Below are 20,486 nucleotides of genomic sequence, written 5' to 3' on the forward strand. Positions count from 1 at the left end.
TAAAGAAGCGATAGTGAGTCTCCAACAATTTTTTTTCCTTCTAAGTATGATACTGACAACTATTTTTTATAGTTTATTATTACCACTTTTTTTGTTTTATTTACTACTAATATTTTTTAATTATATTATTAAATTAATCAAACTTATTAAAATCAGTTAAATCAATTATTCATATCTTTCTCTTTTTTTTTTTTGTGAAAACAGCATTAACTTATGAATATCCTTTTTTTTACATTAGAAAAATTACACTGCGTGCCACCTAGTCGGGTGTGGTTCAAAAGGAAATAAAAAAGTGCTTCTCTCTTTTTGAAGCAGTACATTAGATTTATCCATTAAAACACCACAAACGTTTTCAATGCCGGTTTTCTCACAAGTGATGTCAATCTAGAAATGAAGTACTGGTAAATTAAGAAAAAATATTCGTGGGATTTGAATCTTTTATTTCCTTTTCTTTTTATGCTTAACCATACTTGTTAATTATAAATTATTAAATTCAAATGAATATTTTTTTTTTCTAATACTAGGAGAGAATTCAGATCTCAAGAAAAAAAACCCTCAAAATTGACAATCAAAAATTCAAAATAGAGAACACAATAAAATTACAAAGTTACCCTTACTGTTGACCAAAAAACACCCACGCGTTAGCTGGAAATTTCTAATAAATGACCCCTTGGCCTTGTAGTTTACATAAATGACATCTTGGGGCAGAGATTGAGTTGCAAAGCCTCCAACTTTTGAATTTGAAACAGCTAAAGAGCCGTTGGAGTTGAGAAAAAACACACTCAGAGAGAAAATAAAATGGTGGATAGAGAAATAAAAAACGGCTCTGCAGCTTTTTCGTGGGCAGATGAGGTTGAGAAAGAAGAGGAAGAACAAGCTCGGTTTCAGGAGCACCAGAAGCAGAAACCAAACCCTTTTGGCTCTGCCGGGCCCAGAGAAGTTGTTCTCCAGGAAAAAGGAATTGATTGGAGAAAACTCGACTTCCATCTTCAACTACCTTCTCACATAAGGTACTGATCTCTTCCTGTTTACTGGTGCTCAAATTTTCTATGCTTTATGGTTGATTAAGTATGAAAACCCAAATTAAAGACCGGAAGATTCCTTTTCTTGTTATATTTTTTCTCTAATTTGGAGATTAGTGCTGAGCCAACTAGTTTTGAAACCTGTAAGATAACATATGGCCATATGAGGATTGCAATGGCTTAAATATTTTAATTCTCTTTCTGCCTGCTTCAATGGTTGTTGCTTGGTAACCATTCATTGCAATCACAATTATTATACAGGCAGCTAGATGATCCGAAGCTACGTAAGGAAGAAATCCCTGCCTCTGCTGCTCCAGGTATCGACAGGATACATTCATTTACCCCTAGCAAGTGCCTAAAACATGAAATGGAAGATGCCAATTCGGACTTGAAAAGAGGTGAAATTTTGCGGGTACCTTTGGCTATGCAGAACCAGAATCCTGTACCATTCGTACCTCCTCTAAGATATCCACCTAAAAATGTCATTCCTAGTTTGTCTGAGTCTGGCTTTCATTATTATCTACATGAATTGAGCGATGGGCAGCAAGATTTAAAAAAAAAGAAGCCCCTGAATCCCGAGAAAGAGAATGCATTTCATCAGCAAGGGTCCCATAGGGTTCATTGCTCTCAAAATAATCGTGGAAGCCACATTCTTCTTCACTGTCATCGGCAAATATTGCAAGCTGAGCAAGGGAGCCAGTTTAAGGAGAATTACGAAAATTTCAAACTGGGGCAATCAGTTGTTAATGGGAAGAACTTGAGGAAAACAGCAGCTAGTAGAATACAGCATTCAGACCACTCATGTGCTGGAGGTACAAGCATCAAACAGAAGAATGGCCTGGAAAGATCTGTTGCCAAGAGATCAAGTGGCACAGAATTCAGTTTGATGGCAGGAGAGGCATGGAACCAAAGTCTAGTAGTAAAAAAAATAAAAGGCGGCGAGATGAAGGGGAACTAGGCAGTGAGAAACGAATATGAAAGGCAGGGGAAAACTCAATTGTTGCCACAATTTTGCTTTCAGTAATAAAACAATCGTTCCAATAACAAAAGCAATACAAATTTTATTCTGCCTAGCATAGCATTACAAATCCATCATTGCTTTGGACTCAACTACTTCATCTATCTGCAACAGTATTCAATGAACAGGTCAACTCGTCTAAATTTTACGATCTTGACAAAGTAATCTAGAATTTTCACATTTTTTGAGAATACCCACCACCAACTTCTCAGAAAATAAACAAGCACATATGGCGTTACAGGCATTGTCAAGTGAAGAATTGATTATCAAACCATGAATTACATTTAGGCTACAAAGGGAGGGAATTCTGTAAAGAATTGTCTCACCGTCTTGACACTAAGATTCTTTGGCAGCTCTTTCATAAAAAAATAATAATTTTGGCAGCTCATGTTACAGGAATAAAGAAAAGGCCGCAACTCTCTATATCACTCATCTCTGCAAGCACTTGTATGTTTAAACATGTGGTAGTATTTTAGCAATATCTCACTCCTTCACCACATACAACCTCGCCAATGCGATATGCCTTGTGTTGTCCCTCCTCAAGAATTTTGCGGGATGCTCCCTCAGTCACGACCAGAACCATCCCAATGCCCATGTTAAAAGTCCGACTCATCTCAGCATCTTCTATTCTTCCAGCCTGATATAAGAAAACAACAGAGAAGGGAATAAATACCATATGACATGATCCATTTGTCTATCTTTATTTATAACAAACATAACCTTCAAAATGGCAATTGGGGTGAGTACAATATGGCAATTGAAAGACGGCTCAATCTAACATCATAATCCAGCATTGCTGTGTAAAACACAATTTACCTCTTGGATCCATTTGAAAAGGGTTGGGACTTCCCATGACTCCTTGTATATAGAAGCTCCAAGGCCTTTTGGGAAAACTCTTGGTATGTTATCTGTAAAACCACCTCCAGTGATGTGAGCTATGCCCTTTACACCACCCTTGCTAATCAAGTCAAGCACCTGTTTGAAAAGGAAGGGTTTTTTAGTAAGAAAAATCTAGTCAAATCGACAGTGTTAATCACAATAATGCGAAACGGAAACAAAACTTGAAAGGAAACCTGCTTGACATAGATAACAGTTGGAGCCATTAGAGCTTCGCCCAATGAAACACTTCCACCAGGAAGTTGGTCATTCAAAGATAGGCCACTTCGAGCTAGAACCCTATAAAGATATACAAGCATTCATCCATTAATAAGAATAAATGTAAAGAACTAAAACATCATAGGGCTGCAAAAATTCTTCCAGCATCAATGATGTTTTAATGCATGGAGAAAAAATAAGAATCCCTCAAATCAACACCAACCTTCTTACAAGAGAGAAACCATTGGAATGGACTCCACTTGATGGCAAACCAATGAGAACATCCCCAGCCACAATGTTTTTCCCATCAATCACCGAGTCCTTTTTAACAATGCCAACAGCAAACCCGCTAAGGTCATACTCACCTTCTGCATAGAAATCTGGCATCTCTGCAGTCTGGAAGGAATTTAACAAAAACATTGTGGTCAACAGAGAGTTGTCAGTTTTGGTGAAATCATGATCAAGCGTAGAAAGGGAGGAATAAGAGACCACAGCAACTTTTAATGTCAGCAAATTTGACCACATCATGCATTGGGTGGGTCTATTCCCCATGTTGTATGCCCATAAGAGGATCATTAAGTGAGATGGATAGAGAATTTCCGTAATTATCTACTTCTATAAGATAACATGTCATATCCCTCTCACATAATGCAATGCACACATACATCTAATCTACAAGCATTCATAGCCTAACAGCGTCTTATTTTTCTCTCCCATCCTCAAATAAAAATTATCCCAATAACCGTCCATGAAAGTCTACCCGTTCTAAAATCTAGCACATGACCATTTCAAGAACTCTCTAGAGCACAACCATTTCACATGAGGCAGACACCTGTGATAGTTCAAGACCAAATCCTGCAACACCATCATTGGTAATTGCCACCATGCAGGGTAACATGGCTGCAATAACCTTGTCGTTGCAAAAATAAAAGCTATGGTGATTACAACATCAACCTTCAGATCCAGCACCACACGATGCACTGAATGGTAGACATTCACCAGTAGAATGTAAAGAAAGAAAAAGACTACCTCTCCCCCTAAAAGAGTGCAGTCCGATTGTTGACAACCACCAACTATGCCTTTAATGACCTAAATAAGAAGAACAGGAAAATATCATTTAGCTGCAGTTTTTCTGTTCAAATAATATATAAACTCAGTAAACCATGCACATTAATATACCTTTTCAGCAAGGTCAACATTAAGGCGGCTTGTAGCATAGTAATCAAGGAAAAATAAGGGCTTTGCACCGGAAGTAACGATATCGTTCACACTCATAGCAACCTGCAGCAGGAGAAGTGAGCTAGGAAGCAAATCTACAGCAGCAAAATGCATATAACAAGATTTATCCAGAATTGACCAGATCAATCCCAATAGTTTCATGGATTCCGGTTTCAAATGCAAGCTTTAGCTTAGTCCCTACACCATCCGTACCTGCAACAAGGTACGAATCACCTGTGTGCGAGAACTTTAATAAGCACAATAACAAAACAAAATACATTAACAAACACAGCGACAAAAGAACTTCGCGTTTCACTATTCCCCAAGTTCCCATCCGCATAGGCCTAGCATAATTAAGGAGAGAGAAAAATTATAATTCGAACTATAGCAGACAGCATGAAAACAATGTGCAGCTCAAAAGATTTTTAATAATTCAATTGTGTTCACAACCAATAACGGAGAGCAAGAAATGAAGCAAAAAAAATCCAACGAAAAGCATACCAAGAGGGAAAAGACCACCAAATCCACCAATTCCAGGAGCCATCTTTGCAATTCGCCTAATAAGCTCAGACCCAGCATCTATATCCACACCAGCATCCTTATATGTAAGTCTTCCACCAGCCCCGTCACCGCTTTTGCTGCTATTTTCCTTGGACATCGAACTATTGCTTGTAGCTCTCGCTGATAGAAGAGGAAATATATTAGAAAAGCGACTAAAGGAGTATCTTCCGATGTATTGATGAGTGACCAGGGGTTTATTGGAAGAGGGTCTGATGGAAACTGCAACAACACGCGATAGCTCAGTGTTTGATGCTATGATAGTAGTAGCCATAGCAATTGGGGAGTGATAATTGAGAACTTAAGCTCGGGAAGGATGAGGCTCGCCTGAATTTGGCGGAGCTATGTGAAGTGCAGGAGGCGCGGGAATTAGGAAAGCAGAGGTTATGATAAGGCTTTTCAGATTTTGGTTTGTTTATTCGCTTCTTTTTCCCCCCCTTAATAATCTGGGGTAACTGGGTAAGTGACGGTATAGCGAGTCGGGTTTGTGTACATGGTTATAATCAATTTTAACTTTTTATATTTTACTAATTATCAATCCAATCCATTTAATTTTCGAGCAGATTGGATATATTAATTTTGGCTAAATTTCTTTTTAAGAATGTCATATATATTTACCAGTTGAATATATGAAATCTTTTATTCTTTGAAGATCTAAAAAATATATTTATAAATACAGATAATTGCATAAATTATTTTATTAAATATATTTGAATAGCTTGTTAAACCTGTAAAATCTTTAGAGCGTATCTGACAGAAGAGCTAAAAAAATAAACAAAATAAAAAAATTATATTTTTAGTTTTTATTTTTGCTTTTAAATATTTTAACCGGTCAGTCAAATAAATAGTTAAAATAAATATTTAAAACATAAAATACTATTTCTATATTTCTCTATAAAAAAAATAAAAATAAAAATAAATATGTTTTTCCTATGTTTTTTCATTTGTTTTATATCCATTGACCAACACAGTATTATTATATTAAAATTAATTTAACATAAAATATATTAAAATATAATTGATTCTTATAAATATTTTTTTATCATTAAAATACACATAAATAAAAAAATTATATTTACATTATTTAAAAAACTATTTTATTGATTTAAATTTTTAATATAACATTTCTCATTGGATGCACTTTTATGTAATCTATATAATAAAAAAGCAAATTTAATTTGGTCCTGTATTTATTTTCTTAGTTAACAGAAATATGGCAACAGCGACAGGTGTCTAGACCTGATTTGACTCTAATTACACGTATCCTACTACATCAGCGATCTTATTAAAACTCTCACCTGTTGGGTTGCCCACATCCTCAGAGCCCATCTCAGCACAGTCCATGCTCCATACGTTGTTCTTGGTTTTCGTTCTCTCCTCGCCCAACCTTTTCACTTTCCTCATTTCTCTTTTTGATCATTAACCCCAACGGTAACGTAAAACAGGATGGAACATTTCGATCTTAAATGAGATTAGAGATTAAGAGTTTTAAAAAAATTGCAGTAACTAATGAAGTTGGATTCGAACCCAGCTTCATCATCAGCATCGACATCAACGTCAACACCGTCAACACCAAACGGGAAGCGAAGTAGAGATCCTGAAGATGAGGTCTACCTTGACAATCTCAATTCTCATAAGCGATACCTCAGTGAGGTTTGTCCCTTTTTTCTGTTCTTTAATTCCTGTTATACTCATCATTTCTTTTAGATTTTACTAAGAGCTCAAAAATTGTTAACGTTTTCTGCAGATAATGGCATCTAGTTTGAATGGATTAACAGTTGGAGACCCACTCCAGGACAATCTTATGGAATCTCCTGCCAGGTCTGACACCATGATTTTTGCCAGCTGATTTTTTTTTACCTCGTAAATACTACTATTTTGGTTTTGGAACTTCTGTGCTGCTCATCGGATATTAGTCGATGAAATCTCTAAAGAATTGTACTGAAAATACTAGAAACTTAATCCGATCATATTTCCTAAAATGGGAAGTTGTCATTTTATAGCTTCATAGTTTGGAGTTCAATTATAGTTACCCATTTGGAATTATGGATGGTGGCATAATCAGTGATGGGCTCAGACTGGGGTTTTTATATCCCCAAATCATTATACTGAGAGATGTTCTATGACCGTGGTTTATAACAGTGATTTTAAGTAAATATCAGTAGGAAATTTTCGGTAATTGAAAGTTGCAGTTTGCCTAGGGATTTGCCAGCACATTATGCGCTAATTTGCCCATTCAAAACCAAATCCCAGGGATCAGGTGCTCGGGTATGCACTATTCAATCTATATGATTGCAAGAGGGACATTACCCTTCATCCTGGCTTTCAGGTCTGTCATGAGGATGCTTCTCATCATTTTTTGCTCTGGCTGATTAAGAGGAAAACCATCATTTTTATTTTTATTTTCTATTTTTAGTTCTCATTCATTTTGTTTCCTCGTGTATTATTTCAGGGATGAAATGTCCTTGCAATATTCACCAATGTCAGAAGACTTTGATGACTCTAGATTTTGCGAGACACCTACAAATGCTTGCTCACCTCAATCTGAAAGTCTACCCAGCAGTCCAGTTTCTCCATGTAGGTACCAAAGGCCACTTGGTGGGTTCTCTTCTGCTCCTTATAGCAGCTCATTCCTTTCACATGGCTGCGCTGTCACCAGCGTCACTTATTCACAGCCTCGTCAACGAGGTTCAGATTCTGAGGGCCGGTTCCCGTCATCACCTAGTGATATATGCCACTCAGCTGACCTGAGGAGGGCTGCACTCCTGCGTTCTGTGCAGATGAGAACACAACCACTTGGTTCATCATCTTTTGAATTGCCATTTGGTTCAGGACACGAGCCTGGATCTAACATAGAAGCTGAAGAGCGGCCATGCTCGTATATGAAGTCCCTGGTTGAAGAGAGGGAGTATCCACTCGAAGAGTGTTCTTCAATGAACATCTCAGAACCTGGATTTAATGAAGAGAAGGCATGCCGGGTTTTGAATATGAATATAAAAGGGGATGGTTCTGGAGTTTGAGTACTAATGGAAGTGTTGCAGAACCAACCAACTCTGACCATATCTTGTGCACCTGTACTGAAGTGGCTTAGAGTAACTTATCAGTGAGTGGCTGGCCATGACAGATTTTTTTTAATAACATCATCAGGGTTTGCATTTGAGTTCATACGAGGTACTATGCTGAATAGCACTAGTGGTTTCACAGCTGGCTGTTTCACTACCCTCCGCATCTCTCCTCTCCCAGTGGGTGGTCTCTGATTTAACTATACACTGCTGCATAATCACTGGTGTACACATATCTGCTAGTGGGAAAACCTGGCCAAAGCATAACTCATGGTGCTAGCAAGTGTTTTGATTGATCTGAGAAAGCTTTGCTGGAAGTTAAAGCGTGTTTTCTTGGTAAACTAGAATTCTAATTAAGCTAATAGGAAATAACGTTTCATGGTAATGATCGCAACCATTTTCTTCCATTTCATGACCATCTCTCGGCAATTGGCTAGTCTTGTTTGGTCACTTATATTTGTTGCGGGTAATTTTAGGTGTAAACAAACAATACGATAGGGCTTCCGATTATTCCAGAACAGTCACAATTCATATAGCAAATGAGAACGATCCATCCATATTAATCTTCAAAGGGAGGACATGAATAAACTTCCAGCGGGTCAGATTTGGAGACAGTCTCGGCAAAAATGATGGGGAAGGAAAAGGGATGGGAGAGTTGCATGTGTTATCATCTCTCAGTTTTAACAAAGTTAAGAGCCCTAGTTTTATATATATATATATATATATATATATATAGACACACACACACACACACACATACAAATTATGGGCTGCTACGAATTTGGTATCTCAACATAACAAAATACATTCAATCATTAAGAGATCAGAAGATGAAGCAAAAGTAGAGGATATTCATTTGTCTAATGCACGTTTCATTCAAAAATTAAAAGCGTCTTTCCACTGTAAACAATAGCACAGACGGAAAAATAAGGCATATAAATATACTGCACTAGCTAGTTGAGGTTCTCAAAATCATTTCGTATTAGGGAACTCGCTCAGTCGATGTCCATGGGATACCGATTTTCACTGTCAGGAGAAGCCTTGCCCGGATACCGTCAAAGTAAACAGTGGTGATGGCAAAAACGATTCCCCAAAAACTGGATGATGTTTGCCTCCAAAATATTGATGAGGAAACAAAAGATCAGAAGATCAAGCAAAGGTAGATAGAATGTTCTTCTTCAGGGTGAATTCATCTGCCTTTGCTGGGCTGATTGTCTGCACGAATCAACCATGGAAAAAGATAAGATCAATTAACAGTTAACAGTCATCACAACTTTCACATACTTACTCAACTTATTTTCTACTCATTTAAAGTTCTCATGATCTATCATCCAAACATCAATATCAGATGCGCATCTATTCTAAAAAACATCACAATATGAACTTAATGTGAATCTTGTTCCAACTCGTTGCTATCTCAAAATTTCAAAATACAGCTGTCTGGCTCCTATTACACATGGCACACTTCAACTAAGAGAAAAAATCTATCAATCTTACCTTTTGAAGCATGCGCTGTAGCCGCTCAATCTCATTCTTGGCATAATCAGCACCTTTAGCCATACAATTCTTGGCAGCCTTTGAATAAATCTTTCCATACCTATAAACATGGAATATTGTAAGGTTATATCTTTGATTCAATAGAGATTTAACAAGAATAGAGAAGTCTTCAAAAGACATACAGCTTTGAGCAATATTGTAAAGATATCAAAACAAGCCAACATGAAATTTAAACACTAGCATTCATGCCATGAAGTACCTTGCTGCAGAACCCTTGAGTTTCTCAACTTCCTCTTCAATTTGGGAAAAGACTGCTTTCTTCTCGTCATCTCCAGCAGCTACGAACTCTTTTACCAAGGCATCCAAACTTTCAACAATACCAGCCTATCGTGTATAAAAATATAGTATGATCAAATGACTCAGTCAACAAAAATGAAAGGTTTAAACTTTCCGTTTTATATGTAGTAACTAACCTTTGAGGTTAGTTGTCCTTTTCCATCACGACTGGATCCAGACTTTTCATTAATGAAAGCAACAAAGTCATCCAAATCTCTCCCGCCCTCATACTCTTCCCCAGCTTTGTTGCCTTTTGGAAAGAACTTCAACGTAGGGTATCCACTTACTCCATACCTGAATTTAGCATAGGCCATTAATATTGACAGCTCCAAATGTTGAGAGCCCTTTTCATCAAAATAATTAGGTAACTGGTAAAGTTTCCCCTTACTTTTCAGCTAGATCCTTATGTTTGTCAGCATCTAGATTGGCGACCACGACATCTTCCTCAGATTTAAACGCGGTAGCTACCTTTTCATAGGTCTGAAGGAACAAACCAAGCAAACTCCAGATCATTACTTGTGCAGGAAAGACCCAGATAGAACAGTGACACACCAATGGTTACAGGAAGACACACACAAGCGCTCGTGATTTACAAACCTGCCTAGTATCTGGGCAAGTTAACATTGTGCCCACTTTTGGTTGGATGTAAATCATCCTCTAATTTAAAAATCTTTAAAGGTATATGTGTCATATGATTAAATGCTAAAAAATTTGATGACTCTCTCCTAGATGTACAGTGTTCACTCATATCATCTCTCTTTCTTCACCACATCCTTCTGTTGATTGTCTATCTTACATTATAGCTTTCACATACAACCTTAGAGAAAATCGAAAGCCTTTCAATATGAGAAAGAATTAGAGAAATAGACACAAGTAACACAGTGGGGAGAGGCGAGAGAGAAGATAGGTGGAAAGGAGAGGGTTGGTTTTGAATTTCTTTTTGTCAACTTGCATCCTTAAAAATGACTTAAGCGATAACTTGTGTCCAACAAAAACGGGAACAATGCTAACCTGCCTGAATAATAAGCAGCTTAGCAAATCACATGTTCCTACACACACAAATTATAAAGGAAATGGGAAGAAGAAGGAGCTATACATACAGGAGCTAGGTTTTTGCAATGGCCACACCTGCAAGAAGTAGAGTTTGTAGATCAATAACATATGACTGAGATAAAAGGAGATTTAACAAAAAAAAAAAAGCACAAAGCCAGTGTAGGTAACATAGCAGTAGTCAGCATACAGAAGGACATAGCTCACCATGGTGCATAAAACTCAACCAAAACATCCTTGGTTTCATCCAAGACAATATCATTAAAATTATCAGCAGTTAGCACCGCTACATTGGATGGCACTGCAGCTATCTTCACATTAGTCCCTGTAAATAACATAGCCAGTCAGGAACCTCTGGCGGTTTTTAACAGAAGAGTTGCTTTCGAAAACAAATCCTTAAAATGCAATAAGACAAACGTTATAGCACATAGACCAGTTTTTGCAGACGCATGCTTAGGTGAGAAGGGGGAATTAATTTTTCAAACAAAACAACAGCATATGCAGGTCGAGCATATTTACCAGTCAAAGTAACAGCAAGAAACTTGTAAAAAGAATTTTTCACTGGGTTGACCAACAGGAAACAACTTTAAGAGAAAGACAGAAGTACTACCTCCTTCAGTATTGACATACTCAGTAAGGGCTTCTGCAGTACGTGGTCCTTCATACCTATTATATATATAGCACAAAATCGCATTTCAGGTAAGGCAATAAACTTGGACATTCTATCAGATAGTGGTGGAGTTTAACAATATCCTCACTTTTTAGGTTCGAGCGATCCTTTAGGAAACCATTGAAGAGTTGGGTATCCAGAAACCCCATATTTGCTGCATACACCCTTATGCTCATCACAGTCCACCTGCACCACATCATCAACAATTCACCGTCAACGAGGTAAGGTGAGGTGTCAATAAATCTCTAACAAAAACGGCAGCTTCGGTTTTCCAGCAAGGATCAAAATACTTATTTGGGTTGAAATGAAGGGAAAATGATATATAAAATAATGGATATTAGCATGAGCGTGGAAACAATTTACAAAAAAATAAAAAACACGAACCAAATAATAGCAATAATAATAAGGCTGACCTTTCCAATCAAAACAGTCTTTGCCTTCCTAAAGCTACTTCCGAGCTTCTCATATTCAGGAGCAAGCTTCTTACAGTGCCCACACCTGTCACGTTCAGAATTACAATTATGTCCTCTATGATCCCGATAAAATTTATTAATAACTCATATCTATGGATCTTAAATACACTATTTTGAGTTTAACTAACGGTTAATCACATTAAAAAAATCTACGAATTAATCAAAATTAGGAAATCATAATAGATTTATGGATCAACGAATCACGATAGGCGTAAAAGAAAAAAACGATTAATCTTAGCTCAATCAAAATTAGGATGATTGAAAAGAGTATGTAAAGAGCAGTCACCAAGGAGCGTAGAACTCAACGAGAGCGCCTCTGTCTTGACCGACTTCCTTCTCGAAGTTATCTTCTGTTAACACGACGACATCGTCTCCTGCAGCTGATACAGCTAACAAAGCCAAGGTACCAAAGGCCAACCAGATCTGATGATACTTCTCCATTTTCTTCTTTTCTTTTCCTTTTTTCTCTGCTTTCTAAATAATCAAAAATGAATTAGAAGATTGAGTCGTATTTATATGCCACGACCTGCAGTAAAGTTTCAAGGTGTTTCGGATATCGTTTTTTTAAATTATTTTTATTTAAAAATATATTAAAATAATATTTTTTTTATTTAAAAAAATTATTTTTTATATTAATACATACTATTCAAAAACATAAAAATATAATTTTAAATTAAAAAAATAAAATTAGCAAGTTATGGCAACTCCAAATAAGTTATTAATCTCTATTTGTATCTATAGTTAGAATTTATTTTTTTTGTTTAAATTTTTTTATATATATTTTTAAAATATTTTAATATTAAATATATTTTCTTAATAAAAATAAACAACCACGACAGCAATAATGTAAAATGAGAAGTTGTCAGAGGAAAGGGCCCTGCTTTATTTGCATTGTGTTCTGTCTGAGGTGGAGTGATTTGATTTGTTCAAATGATGAGCTGTGTTTGTTTTTTCTAGTCTGGTGACGTTTTTGTGATTACGTGGCAGGATATGAGAGGTGAAACCTGTGAAATACTGAAAATGGCTTTGCTTCAAGTTACGTTCAAAGTTCAAAGACACCCACAAAAGGAGTTTTTTCTCTCTCTCTCAAGAGATAATGCCGCATTGAACCGAGAAGCTAGTAAATAAACTTTGGATTAGATTAATAAATGTTTGCTGCATGCTGTAATGTAAAATATTTTTTAAAAATAATTTTTTAGATTTTTTACTTTTTATATCAATATATTAAAATAATAAAAAAATATTAGAAAAATATAACTTTTAAAAAGTATATAAAAATAAAAGTCTTCACACTCTCAAACAAGAACTTATATTCTTTGCTGCTATTAAATTTTTTAAAAACAAATAAAATAATTACTAATTTTTTGTTTGAAAATAAATTTAATGTTGTGAGAGAATTTAAGTTGTGTCCACTTGATAAATAAATTAAGGTTAGGATTATAAATGGTATAAGAATCACCAGCGAGAGATATTGCCCGGATTTTAAACTCTTTATTCAGGAAAAGTAGTTCTAGACTCAAACCCTTGTCCTAAAGATGGGTGAGCATGACATGGTTTTAGGAATATAATAGGTGAAAGGGTTAGGTAAATTGTGGACCAAAGTTTTTAAAGGAATTTAAAAGAACACTTAAATGATTGATTTTATAGATATAAAGCATAGATTTAGAAAATTCAGTAAAGTGAAGAGATTCATAAATTTATTCAAAAGGTTATTTAAAGAGTTTGTAGCTGTATTTTAAGAACCTAAAGGGTTATCTCCATAAAGGTTTCATAATCATTTAATTATACTTAAAGAAGGCACTTCACCGATTAGCCTAAAGCCATACAAGTATCTATGTTACCATAAAGATGAAGTGAAAAAAGATTGTCAAGCAATTATTTCAACTAGATATCCTTAAACCCAATCAATGTCCTTTCTCTTCACCAATATTATTGGTAAAAACATCATTGGATCTTGGCGGATGTGTATTGATTATAAAACTCTAAATAACAAAATTATTCAAGACAGGTTTCTGATTCTTATGGTTGAAGAACTCCTGGATGAGTTATATGGATAAGATTTTTTCTCAAAATTAGACCTGAGATCTGGATTCTACAAGATTATAATAAAGACTAAAAACATCTACAAGACTGCCTTTAGAACCTATGAAAGACATTATTTGTTTCTAGTAATGCCCTTTGGGCTTACCAATAATCCATGCTAAAATGGCCAAGACCCACTAATCTAAAATCACTTAGAGAGTTTTTAAGATTGATAATGTGCTATAAAAGATTTATTAGAAACCACAAAACCTTAACCGAACTTCTAAATAAGGGAGTTTTTTTATAGGATGAGTCAGGATAATTGGCTTTTAATAATTTAAAAGTAGTAATTTCTAGACCACTAGTTCTTGCACTACTAGATTTCACTTAGCCTTTTTAGTTGAGTGTGATGCCTCGGTGAAAAGAGTTGGGATTGTTTTAATGCAATAGGAAAAATTAATATCTTATTTGAGAAAAAGACTCAGGGGAAAAACGTTATATCTCTTCACTTATAAAAATTAATTCTTAGCCCTAGTACTAGCTATACATAAATGGAGGCCCTACCTATTAGGGCAACCATTTAAAATTAAGATAAATCAACAGAGCCTTAAGTTCCTTTTAGAATAGAAGATTGGAACTTCAACTTAACAAAAATGGTTGTCTAAAATCATTGGTTATGACTTATGTGTGGAATATAAATCTAGAAATCAAAATCTAATAGCCAATGCCATATCCAGAAAGGTTGAAGATAAAAAAGAATTGTGGGCCATTACAACTCTTTTGGTCAGCATAGTTGAAGAGCTAAAGACAAGTTGCTTCGTGGATAAAGAAATTCAACAGATGTCTCAACATATTGAAAAAGAGACAGTTGGTTCCCATGGGTATCATTTTAAGGATATGCTTCTATTATACAAGGGAAAAATGTTTCTAAGCAATAAGTTTTCCTTCAAATCCTTTATTTTGTAATATATACATGATAGTCCAGTTGTTGGTCATTCAGGGTATGAAAACACCCTATAATGAGCTAAAAAGGATTTTTTTTTAAGGGGATGAATGCTAATATAAAAAATTATATAAAGTAGTGTAACATCTGTCAAAGAGCTAAAATAAACAACATTAAACCTTTTATGCTACTATAACCTTTACCCATACTATAAAAACCTTGGATCTTAATTTTTATGGATTTTATTTAATGTCCACTTAAATTCAATCATTATTCTATAATTTTAGTGGTTATGGACATGTTGTCCAAATATGACCATTTTATTCTTGTAACTCACCCATACAATGTCACTAAAATAGCCAAATTATTCTCATAGTATGTTATGAAGTTATATGGGCTACCAGAAAGTATTGTCATAGATAGAGATCCCACAATCACTAGTAAATTTTAGGGAGAGTTATTTAGGGTTTAAAGAGTCCAATACACCTATCTTTGGCTTAACACCCAAAAAATAATGGCCAAACAAAAGTGACTAATAAAACCCTAGAAAGTTATCTTAGTGTTTTACAATTGAAAACCCTAAGGAGTGATCAAAATGGCTTATAATGGTCGAATGATGGCACAACACCAGTTATCACACATCTCTAAAATCTACTTTATTTGAGGTACTTTATGGTTATACCCCACCATGAATAATAAAATGTATTCCAAGGATTATAGATAACAAAGTATTGGATACATATTTGAGAAACATTAGAAATAATACAAACACTCAAGGAAAATCTACACAAGGCACAAGCAAAACAGAAGCTTCAAGTGGATAAGAAAAGGAAAGGAGAGAACTTATAAAAAGGATATCGGGCTTATCTCAAGCTTCAACCATACCAACAATTAGGTTTGCATCAGAGAAAGAATTAGAAAGTAGCGTTTAGATATTATAGCCTATTCAAAATGCAATAAAAAATAGGTCAAGTAGCTTATCGATTAGAGTTACTTAAAGGGACACGAACCCATCCCACTTTCCATGTATCACTGTTGAATAAGAAAATCAGTTTAAAGGAAGAACTAAAACCAAAGTTGTCTTTTTTTATTAGGAAGAAAAACCCAACCTAAAGCCTATTGAGGTATTGGGAAGAAAAAAAAACAAAGATATAAATGAAAACTAAGAAAGAAATTTTAGTTATATGAGAGGGTCAAGGTTAAGACGACATGTTATGGGTGGAGGATTTATGGTTTAAGAAGGCTTACCCTCATCTTGATGGCAAGGTGTTTTAAAGGAGGTGGAATTGTAATAAGATATATAATGGATCTGCCTTTAATAGAGAAGATCTATCTTCTATGGCTTTCATTTTCTATCTCTCTCATCCTTTTTTCCTTAAGGCAAATGATCATTGTCTTAGAAATTAATTGAAAAGAAAAGGGATGGCAACAAATATGATTATGATGCAACTTTGGTCTTATCAATCTCTATCAACGATTGCAATTCCACATGTCAAGATTATTTACCGTATAAACTAGATATTCTAAAAGCCTTGGAAACATTTTCATATAAGGTAAAACTACAATCTATAATTAAAAGTAAAAAAACAACAATAGTGTATAAAAGGGAGAATTGGTTTTCTTTGATTCAATTTACAATTTCCTAAAAGATCTTATTTTAGTTTCAGTTTAAATTTGGAATTTGGTTTATGAACTCTATAAATTATTTAGCGGATAACTTATAAGACTATGGAATTTCTTAGAAATTGAGCTTGGATCTTGGGAGGCCCGGTTACCTTAAATTGGTCACCAAACTAATTATTTTCAACTCAATTCAGTCCTTAAAGTCAAAATCTCTTTTCAATAAAAATTTTCAATTCATTCAATTACACCCTACAAAACTCATATTGTCTTTACAATTAGATTTAAACTCTTAATTGTTATTATAACATGTGAAGATAATGTGTTTGTAGTAGAGAGAGTAATGTGTAGTGTGAGCTTGAGTGAGGCTCTCATAACCTCTATTTTTACCTTGTGATCTATAGTATTTATATATACCATAAGTCATATAAACTTACTTAGTGGAGAGGGAAAAAATAATGAGGAATATATGTTTTTCTAATAAGTTAGGTCATTGGTTGACGTGCCACACTTTTAATTAATAGATAGGTTGGTACTTGAGAATAAGTTATTTTTATTGAGGATGGCAGACCAAAAAAGTTGGTGTGAAATATGTAGTCATTGATGAAAAGGATGACTAAGTCATGCTTAGGGATGACTTTTGATATAAAGGTTAGCGAAAGAAGCCTAGGTGCAAGATTTGGTTACCCCAATATTAGAAAGGGTTTAGTTAGGCTTGTCCTAAAAGGCTTGAATTTGAAGGCTTCAATTTAGTCTTGCTTGAATTTTCTCCCCTGGTCATTTATTTTATACCTTCGACTGAGCTTAGCCAAGAGAGGTTAGGTTATATTGTCCAACCCACTTCTTCTCATTTTCTCTTTTTCTTTCCACTTGATTGAGGGTTTAATTATGAATGGCTTAATAAAATATTGAATTGGTTGATCGATTGTTGAATTTTTTTTATGGAATGGTTATTACTAGATGATTGACCCATGCTACACTGCGGATCGAGTCAAATTTTTCTTAAACGTTAAAAAAATATTTAAATATTGCTAATATTTTTTTTCTAACGAAAAAAATTAAATCGTGTGAGGGTTTACCCGATATAACCTAATTGACTTTACTAATCCAAAAACAACTCATTCAACATGTAAACACAAATTTTGACTAAACAAAATTTCAAGATGATATCTTTTCTTAATATTAAAATAACAACATATTAGATTGACATTAGACAACCCGGGTTAACGTGTCAAATTCACGACCCATGTTATGTGACTATGATAACCCTATAGAAAGCAAATCAAAATAAATTATTAAGCCTAATTCTCAATCAACCCAATATTGAAGGATGAAATTGAAAATTAATTAATTAAAAAGGACCTAAAAAAACAACTCGAGTTAACATGTCAAACTTGTAACCCGAGTCATAAAACCGAGATAACCCCATGAAAAGAAAATTAAAACAAATTACAAATTTCAATCCCTAACCAACCCAATATTGAAGAATGAGATTAAAAAAAAAACCAATTAAAAAATAACACAAAATAACCTGAGTCAATCCACCAAACTAGACCCGGGTCATCAGATTGAGATAACTTTATAGAAAAAATATATAAAAAAAACTATCATGATTTAACCTGGTTTAACTTGTCAAATTCGTAACTTTAGTCCTGAAACTGAGATAACCCCATATAGAAAAAGTCAAAATAAATTACAAAGCTCGATTGTCAATCGTCCCTGTCGGATCTAATGTCGAACGATGAAAATTGTAAAAATCTTAATTAAAAAAATGACATATAAAATAAGCCAAGTTAACCGTTAATCAATGTTATCGAGTCATGAGACTATGATAACCTAATGAAAGATAAACTAAAAGAAATCATCAAGTCTAATTTTCAATTACACACAATATTAATTGATGAAGTTAGAAAAAAAAAGTCAATTAAAGAGAGAGAGAGAGAGAGAGAGAATGAGTCAATTAGGTTACAAATAATTATGAAACTCAGTTCTCAACCGACACAATGTTAAATAATAATGAGATCAATATAACCTCTTAAAAAAAATAAAAAAATGACATGATTTAACTAGGGTTAAAATACTAAAACTCGTGATCTTGATCTTAAGACCAAGATATTTTCATAAAAAGTAAATCAAAATAGATTAGAAAACTCAATTCTAAACCGACTCAGTGTTGAATGATAAAATTAAAAAAAAAATCAATTAAATAAAAGATACAGAAAACAATCCGAGTTATGGACTTTACTAGGTCAAATTAATTTTTAGTAGCGCTTAATTACTGTCCTGGGACAGAAGGCACAAAGACAATAGAGACAAATATATATTTGGTTAAAAAAGAGAGTAAGTTTTTGTACTTTCAAAATAGAAGGTACAAAGAGAATATGTCTCCGGAGATAATATTTATTATTTTTTATTTCTAAAATATCATTTTGATAAACTCTCATTTTCAAAATTGACAAATTATGACATGTAATGATAAAAATGGTTATTATTGTAATTTCAAAACGCAACTCGATGGTCGTTCTAAGGCAAAGTCTAGGTCATGAGTCAGGTTGACCCGAGTAAACATAAGAAAAAAATAGATATTATCATATTTTTAAAACTCAATTTAGGGGTTTACCCGAAGCAAGGCTTGAGTTACGAGTGAGTTGGGATTGAAAAAAGATTATTATCATAGTTTTAAAATCGAACTTAGGGGTCAACCTAGGATAAGACCCGATCATATATATGGAAGGTCAACCCAGGGATGGACCCCGATGAACATAAAAATAAAAGTGATTATTATTATAATTTTAAAACTCAATTCAAGAGTCAACTCAAGGCAAGGTTCAGATTACAGGTGGAGAGAGCCAACCTAGTTAACCCAATTTTTTTAAAAAAAAATATCAAAGCAAACTTGTTTTGACACTTTTTTTTTCAAAAAAATCAAAGGGTTTTTAACTTGTGTTTTATCATAAGTCAACTCAGTTTTTTGCCCGCGTCAAGTCGAGTTAATCCTTCCTTTATTTTTTTTAACAAAAGTTGGATCAATCCAAGTCTCGTGTAAGCCGAGTTTCATGTCAACCTCTCAGGTTAGTAATAGTTTTGTAATTAGAATTATTATATTATTAATAATTTTAACACTCAATATAAATTAAAGTAAAAAAATAATATCTAATTACTTTTTAAATATATAAGTTTGATAGTAATGCATATTGTGGATAAAATAAATTTTTTATATTTTATTTTATCTTGTTCACCATAACTAAATAAGATACAAAGAAAGTCATTTTTATCTTATACATCACTACCAAATAAAATTTCATTTTTTTATGTCTTGTTTTCCTTGTCTCAATTGTTTATGTTTTTCTGTTCTGAAATAGTAATCAGACGTTATCTCATAATTTTGGTAATAATTTATGTGTTCTCGTATTTAGAGAGTATTTAAGAGCATGACAACAGTTACTTTTCAATATATATATATTTTTTAAAAATATATTAAAATGATATTATTTTTATTTTTTAAAAAATATTTTTTATATTAACATATGAAAAAAATAAAAAATTAATTAAAAAAAATTTAACTTTTATAAAACAGTCAAGAACAACTTGCCAGTAATATGATTGGGCCAAACACCGTAGCCATGTAGGCGGGGCAAGTGACAACACTTTCGACGGGTCCACGCTATAAAGATAAAAATACAAGAGCAGCATCTGCGAGCATGCTTGGTGGAATTAGAACTGGACATCTGTACCCAACGAATTCAATAAATGTCGAGAGATGGAGCATGCCTCTGGTGGCTCGGCTTAGTATATGGACCGTTATATGCGGATCTTCCCTGATCTTATTTTTTTTGGCTTCAATGAATTTAATAAACGTCGAGAGATGGGCCATGTCTCTGGAGGCTTTTAGTACAGGATCT

General features: G+C 34.2%; 4 protein-coding genes across 6 annotated transcripts; 2 read left to right on the forward strand and 2 right to left on the reverse strand.

Moving 5' to 3' along the window:
- Positions 1-683: 683 nt before the first annotated feature.
- Positions 684-2,096, forward strand: LOC133682048 (uncharacterized). Its single transcript, XM_062105288.1, has 2 exons — positions 684-1,010; positions 1,284-2,096. Exons 1-2 carry the CDS (start codon positions 799-801, stop codon positions 1,978-1,980), a joined length of 909 nt encoding a protein of 302 aa, XP_061961272.1. The 5' UTR covers positions 684-798; the 3' UTR covers positions 1,981-2,096.
- A 188-nt stretch (positions 2,097-2,284) lies between these two features.
- Positions 2,285-5,334, reverse strand: LOC133682046 (phosphoribosylformylglycinamidine cyclo-ligase, chloroplastic-like). Of its 3 annotated transcripts, none has more exons than XM_062105286.1 (8): positions 4,855-5,334; positions 4,493-4,566; positions 4,315-4,416; positions 4,165-4,224; positions 3,359-3,531; positions 3,114-3,216; positions 2,857-3,015; positions 2,285-2,677 (listed from the first exon to the last, which is right to left on the reverse strand). In XM_062105286.1, the coding sequence occupies exons 1-8, from the start codon at positions 5,183-5,185 to the stop codon at positions 2,513-2,515; spliced, it is 1,167 nt and encodes a 388-aa protein (XP_061961270.1). In that variant the 5' UTR covers positions 5,186-5,334; the 3' UTR covers positions 2,285-2,512. The 3 variants fall into 3 exon arrangements, with proteins under 3 accessions (XP_061961270.1, XP_061961269.1, XP_061961271.1); XM_062105285.1 differs by having other exon boundaries at positions 4,493-4,587; XM_062105287.1 differs by having other exon boundaries at positions 4,493-4,697; positions 4,855-4,995.
- An 888-nt stretch (positions 5,335-6,222) lies between these two features.
- LOC133682469 (uncharacterized) lies at positions 6,223-8,358 on the forward strand. The gene is made up of 3 exons (XM_062105812.1): positions 6,223-6,564; positions 6,659-6,732; positions 7,364-8,358. Exons 1-3 carry the CDS (start codon positions 6,421-6,423, stop codon positions 7,929-7,931), a joined length of 786 nt encoding a protein of 261 aa, XP_061961796.1. The 5' UTR covers positions 6,223-6,420; the 3' UTR covers positions 7,932-8,358.
- A 470-nt stretch (positions 8,359-8,828) lies between these two features.
- LOC133682468 (probable protein disulfide-isomerase A6) lies at positions 8,829-12,492 on the reverse strand. The gene is made up of 11 exons (XM_062105811.1): positions 12,286-12,492; positions 11,940-12,024; positions 11,615-11,712; positions 11,467-11,522; positions 11,064-11,181; positions 10,907-10,934; positions 10,195-10,286; positions 9,944-10,100; positions 9,730-9,854; positions 9,471-9,570; positions 8,829-9,188 (listed from the first exon to the last, which is right to left on the reverse strand). The coding sequence occupies exons 1-11, from the start codon at positions 12,438-12,440 to the stop codon at positions 9,123-9,125; spliced, it is 1,080 nt and encodes a 359-aa protein (XP_061961795.1). The 5' UTR covers positions 12,441-12,492; the 3' UTR covers positions 8,829-9,122.
- Positions 12,493-20,486: the final 7,994 nt, after the last annotated feature.

This window comes from Populus nigra, chromosome 2 (genome assembly GCF_951802175.1).
Source record: "Populus nigra chromosome 2, ddPopNigr1.1, whole genome shotgun sequence".
In the NCBI taxonomy this organism is placed as follows: Eukaryota; Viridiplantae; Streptophyta; class Magnoliopsida; order Malpighiales; family Salicaceae; genus Populus; species Populus nigra.

What these genes read in the sequence shown, in the direction of transcription:
- LOC133682046 (XM_062105285.1), bottom strand. Translation starts at nt 5,185, where the DNA reads ATGGCTACTACTATCATAGCATCAAACACTGAGCTATCGCGTGTTGTT. An exon ending in GCACTCTTTTAGGGGGAGAG is followed by an intron (nt 3,532 to 4,164) that starts GTAGTCTTTTTC and finishes AATTCCTTCCAG; the next exon opens with ACTGCAGAGATGCCAGATTT. An exon ending in CTGTTATCTATGTCAAGCAG is followed by an intron (nt 3,016 to 3,113) that starts GTTTCCTTTCAA and finishes CTTTTCAAACAG; the next exon opens with GTGCTTGACTTGATTAGCAA.
- LOC133682469 (XM_062105812.1), top strand. Translation starts at nt 6,421, where the DNA reads ATGAAGTTGGATTCGAACCCAGCTTCATCATCAGCATCGACATCAACG. An exon ending in ATAAGCGATACCTCAGTGAG is followed by an intron (nt 6,565 to 6,658) that starts GTTTGTCCCTTT and finishes CGTTTTCTGCAG; the next exon opens with ATAATGGCATCTAGTTTGAA. An exon ending in CTTATGGAATCTCCTGCCAG is followed by an intron (nt 6,733 to 7,363) that starts GTCTGACACCAT and finishes GTATTATTTCAG; the next exon opens with GGATGAAATGTCCTTGCAAT.
- LOC133682468 (XM_062105811.1), bottom strand. Translation starts at nt 12,440, where the DNA reads ATGGAGAAGTATCATCAGATCTGGTTGGCCTTTGGTACCTTGGCTTTG. An exon ending in AGACTGTTTTGATTGGAAAG is followed by an intron (nt 11,713 to 11,939) that starts GTCAGCCTTATT and finishes GATGTGGTGCAG; the next exon opens with GTGGACTGTGATGAGCATAA. An exon ending in TACAGCGCATGCTTCAAAAG is followed by an intron (nt 9,189 to 9,470) that starts GTAAGATTGATA and finishes TGATTCGTGCAG; the next exon opens with ACAATCAGCCCAGCAAAGGC.
- LOC133682048 (XM_062105288.1), top strand. Translation starts at nt 799, where the DNA reads ATGGTGGATAGAGAAATAAAAAACGGCTCTGCAGCTTTTTCGTGGGCA. An exon ending in CAACTACCTTCTCACATAAG is followed by an intron (nt 1,011 to 1,283) that starts GTACTGATCTCT and finishes ATTATTATACAG; the next exon opens with GCAGCTAGATGATCCGAAGC.